The sequence below is a fragment of the Halichoeres trimaculatus genome, unplaced genomic scaffold, assembly GCF_033239565.1.
Source record: "Halichoeres trimaculatus isolate MK-OKI-2021-1 unplaced genomic scaffold, fHalTri1.1 fHalTri1_scaffold_2, whole genome shotgun sequence".
Lineage (NCBI taxonomy): Eukaryota > Metazoa > Chordata > Actinopteri > Labriformes > Labridae > Halichoeres > Halichoeres trimaculatus.
The window spans coordinates 27,569,747-27,586,792 of record NW_027437180.1 but is presented as its reverse complement, the minus strand read 5'-3'; the positions used below and the strand labels follow the sequence as shown (position 1 = coordinate 27,586,792).

The 17,046-nt window shown below is 38.7% G+C and overlaps 1 protein-coding gene across 1 annotated transcript in view; it reads left to right on the top strand.

The window, feature by feature from the left end:
- Window positions 1–16,807, top strand: part of gstcd (glutathione S-transferase, C-terminal domain containing) — a 57,389-nt gene extending 40,582 nt beyond the window's left edge. The window contains exons 7-12 of the mRNA XM_074683798.1: window positions 149–193; window positions 435–563; window positions 6,495–6,628; window positions 9,750–9,780; window positions 13,242–13,311; window positions 16,295–16,807. Of these exons, the coding sequence (XP_074539899.1) occupies window positions 149–193; window positions 435–563; window positions 6,495–6,628; window positions 9,750–9,780; window positions 13,242–13,311; window positions 16,295–16,503 (618 nt within the window). The 3' untranslated portion in view covers window positions 16,504–16,807. The remainder of the gene's footprint in view (window positions 1–148; window positions 194–434; window positions 564–6,494; window positions 6,629–9,749; window positions 9,781–13,241; window positions 13,312–16,294) is intronic.
- The last annotated feature ends 239 nt before the right edge of the window (window positions 16,808–17,046 follow it).

Sequence of the window (17,046 nt, the reverse complement as noted above, 5' to 3'; positions counted from 1 at the left end):
TTTGGAAGCTGTGCATGTGTGAAAGGTCGATTCCTGGTAGGAAAGGGCAGCACTAATCATCACTCAATTGATGTCCTCATTGATGTGTGCTGTTTTCCTGATGTGCATTCTCATTTTATTTTCTCTCTCTTTACTCTGACTCTCCCAGGGGCATGTAGGAATTGTTTTGGCCCACACTCTACCAGACTGCCAGGTAACATTTGTTTTTGCAGATGAGGTTGTGCAGCGTTTGAGAAAAAAAAATCTTTTGAAAGATATGATTTTGACATACGAAGCATCTATTCACCATCACTTTTCGTTATTTTCATAACTTCAGCAGTGTACCAATTCCAAAATGTTGCTGTTTAAAGTTTTAACAAAAACAGATTTTGATGGTTTGCAAGTCATTGATGGTCATTATTACATTGGACATGTTTTCTTTCTCTATATTCAAGGTTCTCCTCATCGAGAACAAAGAAGAGTCTCTGCTCAGAGCCCAGAGTCGCAGTGCTGACCTTGGACTAAAAAACATTGGCTTCATTCAGGCCAATCTGGACTATTTCACTGGACCGTTTCAAATTGGGGTGAGTAAATCAAAGGAAGAAGCACTTCACAAAAAATCATTATGGACCCATGCTCTCCAGTTTGATTTGATATTACATTAATTTTGTACACAAGATGTTACCTCACTTGACCTCATAAATTATACAGTAAGGTTGAGTATTATTGTACTGTAGTCAGAAAAGAAAGTTTGATTTTTTGCAGGGTTAAAAAAGTAGAAAAGAGAATAGTCTGATGAATTGTTACATATTAGCCCAGAATGATAATCCTCTGTAAATGTAATATGTAGAAACACAAAAGCATACAGTACAGTATTAAAGTGTAATATTAACTTTCAGTTAACAAATCAGAAACATTTCAATCTTTTTAACAGCTTTCTACAATGCACATGAAAAGAACTTCCTCATTGAAAATTTAATCATCCCTTATATTATAGTTAAACAATCAGGATTAGGAGGCAAAACTATTACGGTCAAAGGGGAACAAATAATAGTTGGGTAAGCAAGCTGTAAAGAAATTAAATTAAGAATAAGTGCAGAAAAAGTCTCTCACGGCCTTATTACCACAGCTTTCACTGATTCCATTTTAGAATACATCGCTAAAATTAAGTCAGACCTTTAAACTGTTTTTTTTTAATAAATTCTGAAATTTGCACTAGAGCTTGTAAAAAAAATAAAAGGCCATTAATATGTAATTAATGTGGATTTACCAAATTCCTCTTCATTTCCTGTCATTAGGATATCTTTAATTTAAAGCTGCCTTTAGTCATAAGTGTAGTATCAAAACTCCTAATAGTTCAAACTTGTGTCTTTTTGGGCTGAGCTACAACATTTCATCCCCTTACAGTTGATTTTACTGTCATTTCTCACTGACATCCCTGTGCAATCCGAAAAAAAATACTTTTTTTTAATCATATCAGAATAAAAAGCCTTTTGTTTATAATTAAAAACAGGGTAATACCAGCCCAGGCCTAAGTCGTGAGAACGAAAATAAAAGCATCACAAATAAGGTTTATGAGGCAAGCTTTTTCATAGAGGTAAAACAAACTGTGTTCCTCAAATCCGTGTGCACATTAATGACCTGTACTTCCGTGGTTTATGAAAGCATGCTTTTAAGACATTCACCAGTTTTGCTTTTATGACAATTTCTCTAAAGGTTAAACAAAGTATTGCTGTAATGATAATCACTTAGCCATCCCTATCAGTGCAAACACATGCACTACACAAACACCGCATCAACAAGATGTGACTTTACAATCACCACTTTACTTCACTGCTCTGTGTCTGAACAATGTGGATTTTCCTTTTATAATATTTAAATATTTCAGAGGGACTCAGCCACCCATCACACACACACACACACACACACACACACACACACACACACACACACACACACACACACACACACACACACACACACACACACACACACACACACACATGACATTCCCTCATCTTTTCTCTGAAACTTTAAATGCCAACATGGAATTATTTTTTTGCCTGTGCAGCTAACTTGACTTTTCATTTCCTGAAGTGGAGCTTTGAATCAGATACCCGTTAGGTGCCCCAGACATTTCACGTCTGGCAGTGTTTGTCACTGTCCCCCATCTCTGATTATAGGGACACCAAAAGGCAGTTTCATCTTAAAAATGAAGGACCAGGGCATTACTGAAGTGAAGGACTCTGTTTATTAAGGAACAATAAAAAAGGGGCATGTCTGTGTTGCTTTTTCTTTTGATTTCAAAACCTGTTGTCTAAAGACTCTTATGGTGTGCTTTTAAAAAGATTTCACTGCAGAAGTCTTTGGAGATTTGCTTTACTTAAAGACTGAAGAGTCCTCTGTGGAGGGTTCAATCTTTTCAAAGTGTTTGCAATAAAGCAAAAACTGTTGCCAGCCATTTCCAGTTTTATTCAGTGCAGTTGGCTGTGTCACCCTTCTTCTTTTTAACTCATCATGCTTTTTTTTCACCCACATCTCTGCCAAAGCTGCAATTCTGCCTGTCTATGTGTGTTCAGTTTTTATATCTTACACTGTAAATTAGTTTTATTATTCCTCTATCTTTATAATAAATGTTTTACTAGCTTTTAACCTCTATGCTGATCAAAAGAGGAATAAAATTCAGCATTGAATAGCACTTTCCACCTGTTAGTGAAAACCTTTGCTGGGCTTGAAACACCCACCTTCATCTGCAGAGCTCTTGACTTCTTGAACTGATAATTACGATCAATTCTGAGCAGAAAGGTCCTTAAAAATGTTTCACCATGGGCTGTGAGACTCTGGCTGGTTCGCACTTAAACAAGGCTTTCACATTCAAAAAATGTTTTACTTACCTCATGTGGACCTTTTGAATTCATGTTTTCAAATCCGGGGACGTTTGTGCCCACGCTCTTTATTTCATTTTACTCCCCATCCCCAATGTTGTTATTTGTGTATCTCAGGTCAGTGTTGTCATGATTGTCTCTGTCTTCTTTATATGTGTCATACCCCAGATTTTGAAAAGCTTGCTGCTCCAGTAGCCTCACTTGAAGTCGCTCTGGGACGAATAGTGAATATATATGTACCTGCTGTAATTAGCTGTAGCTATTGTTCCAGTATCGTCACTCCACTGAGACCTGTTCTACTTGGCAAGAAAACAAACAACACATTATTCTCATCTACAATATAAGGGGTGTGGAGTGGGGTGGGTTTTTTTCTGTTGCCCAGTATGAAAGGAAATGCTCACATAGACATGAATTTTCCTGACACGCAACATGAACATTGAGATTTATGTATGAAACAGCTGCTTGGGTTTGTTTCTCAGTGCCTCAGTATTTGTGCAGCTTTTGCTTTGCTGTAGCCTCTCTGCATGATGGATATTTTAAAAGACCGGAGACACTGGTTTAAATCCACTTATGTATTATACATGTCCCCTTTTTTTTTTAGTCACATTCACTTGATCAAGGCTAATTGAGGTAAGATGTCCCTAATCTTAGCGTCTGCTCCTCCTGTCTGCACATGTCAGAGGTGTAAGATCTGTATCACCTCCGCACAAAGCTTATTTAGTTCCTATTCTTTCTCTGTCAGATAGCATCACAGACCTCCAAGGCAGAAAAAGTTGTGGACCTTGAAGTTGACCAGGATTTTATTGGGTGCAGGTCATTCTTCAGTTATGCTCAAGGGTTTGATTGCTTGGATTGATTCCTCCACTTGTCTTTGTTACATTTGCATGAAGATAACTTGATTGTTGATATTGCTTTAAGCCCTGAACAAAATGGCTATTGAACACTTGCAGTAAGGCATTAAATCCAAATGTTGCTTTAGTCTGTTTATCTGCAGTGGAATACTTTGAGAGGAAAATAACTTGAAAGTGTGTAATAACACTTATAACACACAAATTCTTACCTGCATACTTGTACCTGTGTATAGAAAAGGGCAGGCCAACACAAAATAGACTCACAACCTTGTGAGACCTCAGCTGAAAGAAAATTTTGCTGACAAGAGACCTGATAGTTGTCTCTGGTTGTATTAGACTGCAATATGATATTTAAGAATTGTATAAAGTCAAAGCTGTGCATCAGAAGAAGCTGAACAGGTACTCTCCAACAGCAAAGAAAAGGTGCCAAATCTTTTATAAGCAGTCACTTCACACCCTTCTGCAACTGTGATGCTTGCAACACGCTGTGCAGACAGGTGTGGGACAGATTAAGGAGAGCATTAGCTTGCTATATTGCAGCAATCTGCTCTGACTCAGGCCTCAGTAGGACAGAAGAGGGATGCAATTACTAGAGTGAGAGTGAAAAATGAAGCTTCATTATTTCTGTGATGTGATTATTGAGAGAAAGATGCTGATGGAAAGAGGTTTTGTTCTCCCTAAAAGACAAATTCACAAAGAAAAACAGTTTGTTAAATGGCTTCTGGTCCTTTGCTTGTTGCATATTGATTTAAGATTTATCTTCAAGTGAAGCATGTTTGGGAGATTTATGCTTAACTGAGCATGGATGAAATACTTTACATCCAGGAGAGGGCTATAAATCGGAATTGTTTGTACAGTTTCACCTGCTGTTTTCCTTTTTTTAATTACTGTCCCTTATAACATATTGGACTGCCTTTATCAATACAGTTTAAACAGGCAGAGTCATTGATCCAACATGAATCAGTGGGAAATGTCTAATTAGTTATTAGTTAATAACGCGGTAGGATGTTTCATTCAAGCTGTGCATTTCTTTCAGTTGAAAGGCTGTTTATGTTAAATGGAGGCTAAAGGTTATAAAATGTAATTAAGATTTAGCACAGCATGACTAATGCACACCATTAAGTAGCTGGGAGAGAGTGATGGTGTTACTTTGTTAATTATTTTTTGCCTCAGATTCGTGGGATGTAACATCATACAATCTTTGATGGGAGCTCCTCCTCCTAATCAGCAGTCTGAAACACACAACGGAAAGACCATTAGCTCAGCTTTTCCTCTGATTGCAGGAATAAATGCAGGATAAGAAACTTAGTGTGAATGAGATGCAAAGCCATACAAGTAATAGATGGTAAATCACCAACTTTTACTCCCTGATTATGCTTTCATGTGCAGAGCCTCCCCGCTTAGCTTCATGTTAAAATTAATGCACAGCTTGAGAAGTGGGATGAGTGAATTTTTTACAGATGAGTAGTCAGAGAGCCAACTCAGCATTCTCGTTTGCGAGATAATGTTATGGGAAAAAAAGGGGAATCAAAACAAAAATGTGTGTTTCTGTCCAAAGTGTTGGTATCAAATGTGAAACTATGCTAATTTGATGTTTTTTGAAATCAAGCTGCAGCCAAGAAAGAGAAGATAATCTTTATTAATTCCCAAGGAGAAATTGGATTTGTTTCCTCTCTGATCACGCTACTTACACATAGGCTGGAAATACACACATGCACAAACAAGATACACTGAAAATGTCCATTGGAGAGATGTCAGAGTGAAAAGGCTGCTCACCAACTTGCTCCCCTAGCAGTTAGTGATTCAGCTGCTCAAGGGGACCTCGACACAGCCCAGACAGTTAACTGGCACCCAATGTTGGCATTTCGATCTGCAAGTGGAACTTGAACTAAAAACCCTCTGGTTTCCAATTTAAGTCCCTAAAAACTCAAGTACTGTTGGCTCCACATCACCAACTCCCAGCAAGAGCTTCTACATCTCTGATGAATGCACCCCAACCAAAACATGTCAGCGACCTTATGAGAGTGTCGGCCATGTTTGGAGTCTCTATAAATTCCCTGATCTTTAGAACTGCAGCCAGTCCTGGCACAGCCCTGTCCTGACCGCTTCTGAACTCCTGCTCTGCGGCACTGCTGTCAAGGAAACAAGCAGAGGGCTCAGACTCCTGGACGCCAAGTGACAACCTCTTTGAAGACAAGAATAGAAGTTGGAGGAGTTGGACTGGGTTAATTTCAGTGGGCCTGAAAAGCTATTGTCGCATCAGGCTGTTGATGACGCTTTTTATTTGGACCATTAGCAGAGAATCTATTTCACTGATGCACGCTTGAGTAGAAATCATCTATTTTACAACTCTACTTTGGATATTAAACTCATTTCCTTTTAGAATGCATAATGTAGTTTTTCGAATGTACTGGTTGAAAGAATTCGCATGAATACAGACTGGATCTAATGCTGGCTCTTTCAAACCCTTCTATGATCTAATATATAACCTCACCATTAATGCATTGCTCGGTGTTCATCACCACGCACAGTTTACCCACTCAATGGGAAACCTGATGCATTCGTGCCTCCGCTCCTGAAGCACTAATACATTTTGTTTGCTCTTCTCCCCAAGTCTGCGCCTTTGAGAGCACACATGTATTTAATAGCAGTGGCCATTCTGAGGTAATCAATGAGACTGAGTGGGTGCGTTTGAGTGTCTAAGCTTTAAGAAAAGACTGTTTTCAGGAAAGTTTCTATTTTATATGTGGAAGTAAGGTTTTTATCATTTTTTTTCCAGGTTGCCCTTCATGCATGTGGTGTAGCAACAGACATGGTGATGGGGCATTGCATCCAGGCAGGAGCCGCGTTTGTCATCAGTCCTTGTTGCTATGGCTTCATACAAAACGCAATCAAGTTCACCTTCCCCAAGAGGTTTGTACCTGCTGGGCTCTGACCAGTGTCACCGTTTGGTGTTTCTGCCCTTTTTTTTCTTCCGAGTATTGTTGTTGACCTTGTTGTATTCTTGTTAGACCCCTGCAAGTATTGGTGCTTCTTTTTCCTCACATTCACTCCTCAGTTTCTTTTCTGGGGCTCAATTTTTTACACTTGTTCTCACCCTCTCTAACACATACAGACACAATCTGTTTGTGTTACTGCTTTTATCACCTCCTATTTCCGAGCTTCACCACAGTCAGCATGAGCCTATACGCGAGTGGAGCCCCCCTTACCTTTACAATCTTAGTCCCGGCTCTATCAGCAACAGAGAGAAGAGCTCTTTATGCAGAGGCTGTCATGGGAATTTCGAAATAATATTGAAATCCTCCCAAATCCAGCTGGAAGTACAGAATAAGTTGTTCTGCCCTTGGTGGAATTTTACCAAGCTCAGAGTTACAAAATGCAAGAAAGGATGTGAAAAGACAAGACACAGAGGACAAAACATGGAGAGGCTGCACTTAAATTAAGATTTGGAACAAAAATTTCACCAGTATAAAATACAGTCTTTTTTGAAGTGGCTCCTAGAGGAAAAAGTTTCTAACTGTACTCAACCTCGAGGACTTAAGTTGTGTTCAGAAACTTGCAGTTTCTATGCAGATGTACCTCTGTTTTTGGACCATCTGTCAAGCTACCTGTTCAGTATTTGTAAGCTCACATGTCTGACTAGCCTCAAGTAGGGTCAATAATTGTGAGGTTGGTGGGGTCAGATTAATTTAGGAAACACAACAATGTGGCACATAAGTATTTTAATTTTTGGCCAAATTAAGTATCTTAGCTTATGTTTGCTTGTTTTTATCTGTTTTTGGATTGGCCTATGGTTTATTCCCATGGCAGGGGTCACTGGTCTGCAATATCGTTATTTTAAGGGTCGCCGCCTGAAAAGTTTGGGAACCCTAGAACATAGACAGAACTACTTAACTATGTATCTAGTTTGCTTCTGTACAGAGGACGCCGCTTATTTCCTGGAGTGCCATCTTCTGGGAAAAATACAGTATCACAATTGAATCTCACGCTTTTTGTTTTATTTTTGTGCATTGGTAGTGCTGGTGTATAGGACACAGCTCACTTTTAAGATGACCAAACGTTGCTTAAACAACTTTGGGAAATGTACATCCTCAAACCTAACAGATGTTGATGTAGCTTTGTAACAAGACATTGAAGGAGAGTTCTTTTTTCTTTTTAAGAGATATTACAAAAGTGTCTAGCAAATAGTAAAACGGTGCAACGTGTGCTGAGTGACAATAATTCTACAATCCAGTTATCAGTTTTCAGAGCACATCTTTAAGTCATGGCTCACCTGAAGTTAATCCACCTCCAGTTTTCTCTTCATGTTCCTTCTCTCCTCATCTCTCCCTCCCACCTTTTTATCCCATATTTGCTTGTTTTCAAGACAGAGGCACTTTCTTTTTTAAGCATAAACGGGAGAGTTGATTTATTTCAGGGTTGTATCTGTTCCCATAGACTGATGTAATACAGAGTTGATTCTACATTTGATAAAAGGTGCACATAATGTCTCTTCCACTTATTATTACAGTCTATTGGTGGAGAAGATAAAGATATAGCAGCACTTGCCTTTGCTAGGGGAGTAGCAATAACATGATGTTCTTATCTGGAAAACAGTCACAGATTAAAATAATCATCAGTCATATCCCTACAGGCACTGTCATACTGAAGAAACGTGAAATTTGTCATCTGAGTTAAACAAATGTTACATCCCACCAGTTTTAAAAGTTTGACTTCCACATACCTGGATCAGAGTGCAGTGACCCAGTTAAAGGTGAAAGTGCTTTCTCATACCACAATTGTCAACACTGAACAAACACAGCAGCCAGACGAGAGTCAGTCAAGTGTTCAGACATGAGAGGACACTGCCTATGGTATGCTGGTGAAGAGAAGTATCTGAAAGTAAAAACAGTTTGAGTTGTATCCACAGTAGATTTCTCCATTTAAGCCAACAGATGATGTTTGTTAGCCCTCTCAAGCCTTTGTGTTCCCCCTTTCTTGGGTTTCCCACTCTCAACCAACACAACATCAATTTGCTGGACCTCTATCTGCTCATTAATGCAATTAATGTCATTCCTATGGAGTCAGCATCTCAAGCAACAGCACATTGCTACAAAGCCACAGCCTGCTCTCAAGAAAAAACACACCCTTGTAGTAAGATGTTGCAGTGCAATGACCAATCCCCATCAAGTTTACATGGCACAGCCGTTTAAGAAGCATAGATTATGTTTCTAATTCTATATGACTTCAGCCTAACTGCACACTGATGTTAAGCAGTAGTTTAAGTGTGACTCTGTATTAATGTGAGTCAAAAGACCCACCGCTAACAAATTAGATAAGAGGGTCAATAAATGGAGCTAAAATTGGGCCTTTGAGAGGAATCTCAGTGTACAAAATGAAATATTTATGGCTGCTTTTCCTCTCCTCACTTCTGCTAGCGTGACACTTCCCCCCTCCTGACTCCTGATAAAATATTAAAGGATAACAAAAAAATAAAACATTGGAGCTGTAATGGACAGAAAGAAGTAATGTTTCTGGAGGGCAGTGGAGCAGAATATGTGAGGGGCCTTCACACCTGACTGTGTCAATCTCAATCCTGCTACTTTTAGTGTTTTCCCCTCAGGTCATGTTCCAAGTACTCATGTGGATATTCTGCAGGTGCAAACATTCCTGGCAGTTCACAGCTTTTTATGAGCTGTGAAACCCAACTGTTCGTTTCGTTTGGGTCCCAACTGTTAGTGTTAAACTGAAGACTTTTCTCCATGTGACCCGAGCATCCCCTGTCCCCTGAGCCTCTCTATGTTGATTTTTAATTAGACTCTGTGATGTTCTGTCGATGTTTAACCTCAACAAACAAACTTTTTTTTTCCCACAGTGAAAGTTGTCTTGTCTCACGGAGCCATAGATTAAGCCATGTGTTCTAAGTTTATTTATGGAGTTATTTTTCCCAAGAAAATAAAGATCTTTTCCCCAAAGCCGAACACATTAAAACATTAACAAAAGTGCAGTATGTGTCTGAATCTCTGCATTTAACATCTCCTTTTTGTTTTTACAGCAAAAGGTTCCAAGAGACTCTGACTTACAAGGTATGCCTTTAAATGCGATAAAGTATCTCCTCTGTGTGTGTTATTTATTTGTATTCAAACAAATGTTTAGAAATGAATGCTTAAATACAATCAAGAACTTTTTGTTTCAGTGTTAGTTTTCATCATTATGGGCACAGAAAGATGCCTTTGTGTTATGACTTAATTTAAAGGAATGTTTTCATTAAACTTTGGTTCCGACATCAACAAAAGGGAAATAAAATCAGAGATCATCTAAATTTAAAAGTAATTGTTTCACAAATCACAACCAGTGTATTAACACATTGAAGGTGAATGAGCTTTTCCTCATGCAAACTGTTGCAGTCTGCAACAGAAAAAAACCCAGTAGAGAAACGAACAACAGTCAGACAAATGAACTGAAAGAAAAGCTTGTTGTTAAGTCAATGAATCACTTGATATTTTAAAAGTCCTTCACAAAGTCTTTTGGCAACTAAAAGCTTATTTCAAAAGCTAATTTTCTACAACTAGTTGCAAAATTGAACGCCATATAAGTTTCCTTGCTCATCGATGTTAATCAACCGCTTAAATGCTTTGGTTAATTCAACTGGATGTTTTAAACTAAAATGAGAGTGAAGGGAAGATTTTGATCTCTTTTTATAAATTACAATTCTATCCAAACACATTTATTTCTCTTGGAGCCTTTCACTTCATGGTAAATGACAGACATGAGACTATGGACCAGTGCTTGTGTTTATAAACTTGTAATGTTATTCACTCTCAAAACTTTATTTGTAATTTTCTACCAAATTATTGTTTTTTTTTAAGTTATTCTAGTAATCAATGCAATAAACTATTTATTTTCCATGACATGTGCTGCTGACCTCTTGGCCAGGTCACCCTTGCAAAAGAGATCTGGATCTCAGTGGGTTGCTATCTGGTTAAATAAAAGTAAATAAAACAATTTTCCTGTAAGATTGAGAGGAAAAAAATGTTTCTTCTAACTCAAAAGCTTGTCAACACAGTACCTCCAAACGTAAGCCTCAGAGACAGAGGTGACCAGCCAGCAGCTAGCTAGTGTTTCAGTCAAAACAACCCTCTACATTAAGCTAAGAATAGGATGTTAAATGAGAGTTTTGGTGGTCCTTATTGTACAAGAGGGACACTTACCACTTCTTTTTAACTTGATTATGACTTTATATTTATGTGTTGGGCTATGTTTTAATTTACATGCCCTTATTTTACTCTTACAATGACGATGCTTGCCCGTTCTTAATATCGATTAGTACTTTTCTCTGTATGTTGCTACCTTTTTTTCTTCAATCTATTTGATGGCACAGAGGAGTAACACTAATGAGATCTCTAGGCTCTCATCACTGTCTGGATTCCCCAGGTGGTAAGAGGAGAAAGGCTCACACACACCCCATTCTCTCACTTCCTTATCGCTTAGCACAGACACAGTACTGTACTCTGGGAGGCACCCTCCCATGTTGATGTATGGGGCCTGTCAGTGCCCCTCAGGGGAATCTGTGCAAAAGTTCCAGCAGGTCTCAGCCACGGCAACCCCACGAGTTGACATGTCACAACACAAGATCGCCTCTAAAATCTGTCCTTGTGTGCACTAAAAGAACATACTTTTACAGACCTGGCTCAAAAACGCAGAAAATTATATGTAATTTACAAGACGTTTGGCAATTGTACTGTTCTGTGGTGGTGAGGTGTGTATTCTGCTGTCTGAAAGCACAGCAAGGAGAGAACAAAGTCAAATTGGCATGTTTGCTGTAAAAAGGATCTAAACATTAAGCTGCATGGCAGGATATGTCTATAAACCAGAAGACTTTATACGGAAGCTTTAAATCTATCCTCACATACCCCTATGGTCTTGCTTTCAATAACAGTTTTCGGTTTTCAAGAGTTGGCGCTCAGTGTGCAGAGTCCCTTTTTTATACCCAGCTCATACTTGCAGAAAAAACAGCCTTACATTGTTTTACAGCAGTTTCAGAGTTGTCCTTCTTGAACTTAAGTAGTTAAACACAATGACGGCACATTGAAAAATGGAGTAGTGCTGGAATAAGAGTCTAATGGTGTGAGATATTGGTGCTCAGTGCCAACTTTAAGCACCTGCTCTGTGGCCTCGTATTCAGCACCTTGAAGAGTGAAATCAATTAAAGTGAAAGCAGGTAAAAGATTACAAACTGCTGACCTGATTCACTTGTTCAGTGAACCTAAGCAAGGAAAACAGGACGAAAACTCCTAACGGAAATGTATAACCAGGGTAGTCAGAGAGCTTCTAAGGATCATTCATACAAGGATCATAAATCCTACATGAAACAATGGACAAAAGCTTTTGATGCAAATGCAGTTGTGTTTGATGCTGCATCTAACTTCAGACAGTCATTGTCATTCAGTCATTCAGTCAACAATTTAAAAAAACAGCATATCATCATATGATAACTTTTAAGGTCAACTGCCCTAACGTTTCATCAACATGAAAAACAATTCACTCAACACTAAAAAAATATTTCTAAAACAAACAAACAAAAAAAAAAGTAAAAAGCACATGAAATAAATAAAACACCAAGAGCAGTTGAAAAAGTGCAAAAACATTTCCTGAAATATGAAAAAAAAATTGAGAACATCATATAATTTTGTAAACCACATGCACAGTTTAATAAACCCAAAAATACTGCATGAAACACAAAAACCATTGCAAAAGCAATTCCCAAAAACAAAACAGTCTGTCATGAATTGTTAATTGTTTTTCTTGAAAGATATAAAAAAGAAAAAAAAAACGTGCCCAAAATTTTCCCCACTTCAGCGCTTGATAAGTTGTGTGGGGTTCAATGGGGTTAATACCTTTGGTACCAAATTTTAACATCATCCATCCCTGGGTTTGTAATTCACTCATGATTTTTTTATGCCAAGGGATCCGAGTCTCCACCAAGTCTTTTGAATTTATCCTTTTCAAAAACATGGATGTCTGTGCAACAGATTATGCAAATGCATCTCTGTAGCTGTTGAGATATTCCGCCCTGAACAGAAGCAGTTGACTTTCTGACATAGCTTCCCTAAAGCCGTGCCATGTGGCTAAAAAAAATAAGCAGCATCAGACAGTGTCGGTTCATGTTCCTACACAGAGGTGTTTCCATAGGATGGATTAATGGCATTTGGCTTGTGACATTTTACATCGCTCAGCCAGTTTATGCTGAGAGCCCCTCCACTCCATGGCTGTCAGTATGACACGCAAATGTACAAAAAAGATGGATGAAAATATGGATAGAGTAAATTTAAGCATGGCTGTGCATATGTGCATGCATAATAGTGTCAGTCGCACTGAATGGTTTGTTTTCAAAAGACATTTTAGTGAATTTCTTTTTGTATCTAGTTGATTGGAAACTGATGTGTGACATGGCAAATATGTCGTTTTCAGACATGACCAATGTCATCCATCATTATTTAATCTATTCATAAACCGTTTCTGTACTGATAGTTGGTTCTTGTTATAGGAGCACATGATACTGTGTCGCTTTGCTGATCAAACTGCTGTCCAGCTTCCACCCGAGAGGAGACTCATAGGTAAGGTTTATTATTTTCTTCTTTTGCCCGAAGCTTCACCCACTTAATGTGCATTTAATTGTTTAGCTCTGTGTCACACTCTTCAAGAATGACTGACATTGCCATCTGTGTTTGAAAGTTGTAGTTTGACTGCATATGACAAAGAGGTCATCCACAGTGACATTTGTCAAAAAATACCCCTTGATGTTTTTGTTTTGTTTTGTGTTTTTTTTTTTTTTTTGCATTTTTGTACACTGACATTTCTCCCCCCACTGTGATTTTTTAAAATGTCCCTTCTTTGAGAAATGTGAGAAATGTTAATCCAGGGATTTCTATACTGTGACAAACAGCTGCAGTGAACAGCTGCCAGCTTGCGGTTGTCAAACTCAGAGGAAGTGTTTTGTCAGACTGTTACCTCCAGGCCTGCGCCGAAGCTTCACTTTACTCTGTTTCATTACGATGAGGACTCTCTTCACCCTGATAGCTCTCGGGCTTATCAAAGCATCCCTCCGAGTCTGAGCAGTCTCCCTGATGCCTCGTCAGGCTGAGGCCCTTTCATACGTACCTGACAAGTGTTGTCACACAGGTTGCTTCTCCGTATCAGTTAACAGGGCTAAGGCTCACCCACTAACGTTTTCTAACCATGTTGAATTTCATCTCCCTGGAGCCTGCTAGTGTCACTGAGACCAAGCCAGCCGGGCAGAGATCCCTATCACAGTATCTGCCACCTGCATCTACCGTACTTATAAATAGTATTATATTTGAAAACTGCCTTTGAAAACCCTGAGGAAAAGTGTTATAAAGAGATGATATAATTTATAAGATTAGCCTGTCGGGTAACTCCAGTCAAGTTAGGATGAGGGGAGTTGAGGTGAGCCTTTAGCTTTTTGCTATTAGCTGCAGTGTGCTCAAAGGTCAGTCAAGTCAGCAAGGTGCAGAAAGGAATCCTATTAAACCAGTGCAGCACTGAAACCATGATTTCACCATGATTATGAGTTTTGTTTTGTTTGTTTGTTTTTTGTAGCTTTAACACTTTTTTAATTTCAAGTTTATTTTAATACTTTTAAAGTGATTTTACACTTCCAAGAAAATCATCTTGTGTTCACATGTTAATCAATAGAACAGCTGCATTTGCACAAATCGGTAACTTGTCCACACAAGATCGCAATTATCACTGTATGTGACTTCAGGGGCTGTGTAAACAACAGCAATCGACACCTCTTCTTTTAGATCAAGAAATACATTACAAGGAAGAAACAGCCAGCTGATACAACTATGATGAGGACTCTATGACACAAGTCAAGCAAGACCAACCCAAACTGACTACTCTGTACATTGTCTTATCTCTTAGTACATGCATATATAAACCAAAATATAATACTACTAATAGTATTTGAAAATAAAAACTGACACAGAAGCCTGATACCTAAGAAAAGATTTTACAAGTCTGGAAACTTGAGACCTCTGTTTTGCTCATTGTGCAAGAATTTCCCAACGTTGTATCTTAGAGCTAAGATGTGGCGAGCAAAAGGTCAAACCACAAAATTCACATCGTTTTTTTTTTTTTTTTTTCTCACTCACTGACCTCTTGTGCACTTCAAAGGGGAATATTTTCATCATTTGAGAAACAAAATGTCAGGACACAAGATGTTCCCACAATCGAATCAAAATCAAAGTCAGCAGGGCCTGTTCTGAATGTGGACATACACAGATGTTTTTTTTTTTGTTGTTGTTGGTTTTTCCAGTCTATTCAGTCTTTAACTTGTACTCACTGGTTTCATTGGATAAATTATTGCTATTATCTCTTATTACTAATATTTCTTAAATGTGATTTGTATTTTTTGAGTGATAAATATCTATTTGTCTGTAGTTTGATTCAATTTTGAAAGATAATTCTGTGTAATGTTTGATTGAGTCCCTCTCACTGCGTCCTACATTGAGCCCCTCACTGGAACTATCCCTGTTAAACGTTATTCATCTTTAATGAACTTTAAAGATGCTATGAGGAGCATCTGTTCTAATTGGACTGCCTCGCCACTTTCTGGCCCGGAGTCTCACACACACTGTTGGAAAGACAAAGCAAGGTGTGTGTTTGTTTGGGGATTAAATTAAGATTGTATCAATCAAATTTGCTTAGTTAAAGACAACTTTACTGGATACAACGCGCCGAGGTAAAGTATTTATCAGTACATTTATGTAGCGCTAAGGTTTGAAACATGACAACAAGCAAACGTTGTAGTAGCAGGTAATATGAAGTGCTATCGGCAGCCCAGTGCTCCAAGTATCTGTAGGCTAACGTGACAAGTTAACACTGTCAGTTTGTATGTAGTTTAGTAGCATCTATATTCAGCATTACTCACACCCATTGCCATAATGTGTATTGTTAGTGAATCCCGGTCATGTTGTGCTAGTCATCTGCCAGCAGAGCTAACATAACCTCACTCTTCGTTTCATTGATAGACTTTCAAGTTTGAACAGACCACTGCAGAATAACTGCTGCATGTGTGTTGGAATGGACATTATCACAAACAGCTTAGCCTCTTTTTTAGCCTTAAGCTTGTGTGCTATCACTCTCCCATTTAGCTTTCTTCTGCTCTCCTGTCCTTTTTCTGACAGTCAGGCTCCTGCGTCCATGTCAGTACAAAAGTAATTCAAAAAATAGTTTTCAAGCAGAGAAAAACAAAGATTTCTTTTTTCACTTGAGTCTTTAACGTGCCGTAAATCAATCCAGTCCTGCTCGACCCGGTCCGGAAGCTAAGAAGTAGCATTTCGCAATAACCTGTAATAGTGGCACTGATAATCTCATTTTAAAGTGTGGATTAGGACCAGGCATGTATCTGGTAGGAGACTTTTGCGAGATCACTTGGAAACTACTCTCAGCCCCTTTGTTGTGTTGTCTGATTACATTTAACATCATTTTTAAAATCTTAACTTGATTTTTTTTTTTAAATCTTCTTGTTTAGGATCACTAAGTGTATTTGTTTTTCTGTCTTTACTCCTCCAGGAAAACGGTGTATGGGTCTGGTTGACTTAGACCGATCTTTGGCAGCAGAGGCTCATGGTTACTCGGTGAAAGTGATAACTATGGAGCCTGAGAGCTGCTCACCAAAGAACAACATGCTGGTGGGAAGGCCACTGCAAAGGAGTGGACTGGACGTGGAGGCTCGCCAGCTGGACACAGCGGTGCATAATAAGGACTGTGAGGAGTGTTGAACGACAACACATCAGCACTGTGGCCCCTGGTTAGGTCATGGTGCTGATGAAAAAATAATCCAGTCTCAACATTTTTATGCATTTTTAAACATTTTTAACCGATTAGGAAAATTGAAAAACAATATTTGGTTCTTATTTTTAGGTTGGCAAAAGCAACCATTTGAAATCTTTTCCAGGCCTCAGCTTTTCTCAAGATGAACATGTGGAAGAGGTTAATTCCTCAGTGAAATGTACTCAACTATTGGATGCTATGCTATCATAAAAGAGCTCAATCCTCTCACCAACTGCTACGTTGCATTTATGTCTTTGCCAGAAATGTGTGATCAAGCTGTCACCGTAAACAGAAGCAGCAGGAACTACGCACCCATGATGCAAATTAGCTGCAGCATACTTCCACATGCTGTTTTTGGTAATAGTCTGCATGGACTCAGCAGTCAGCTCTCTCTCTTGCCAGGTAATAACAGAAAAAAGAGTGCTTAAAAACTTGTCTGCACTACAAGATGAGATAGGAAATTATCCTTATCTACTTCTCTTTGGTGCGTC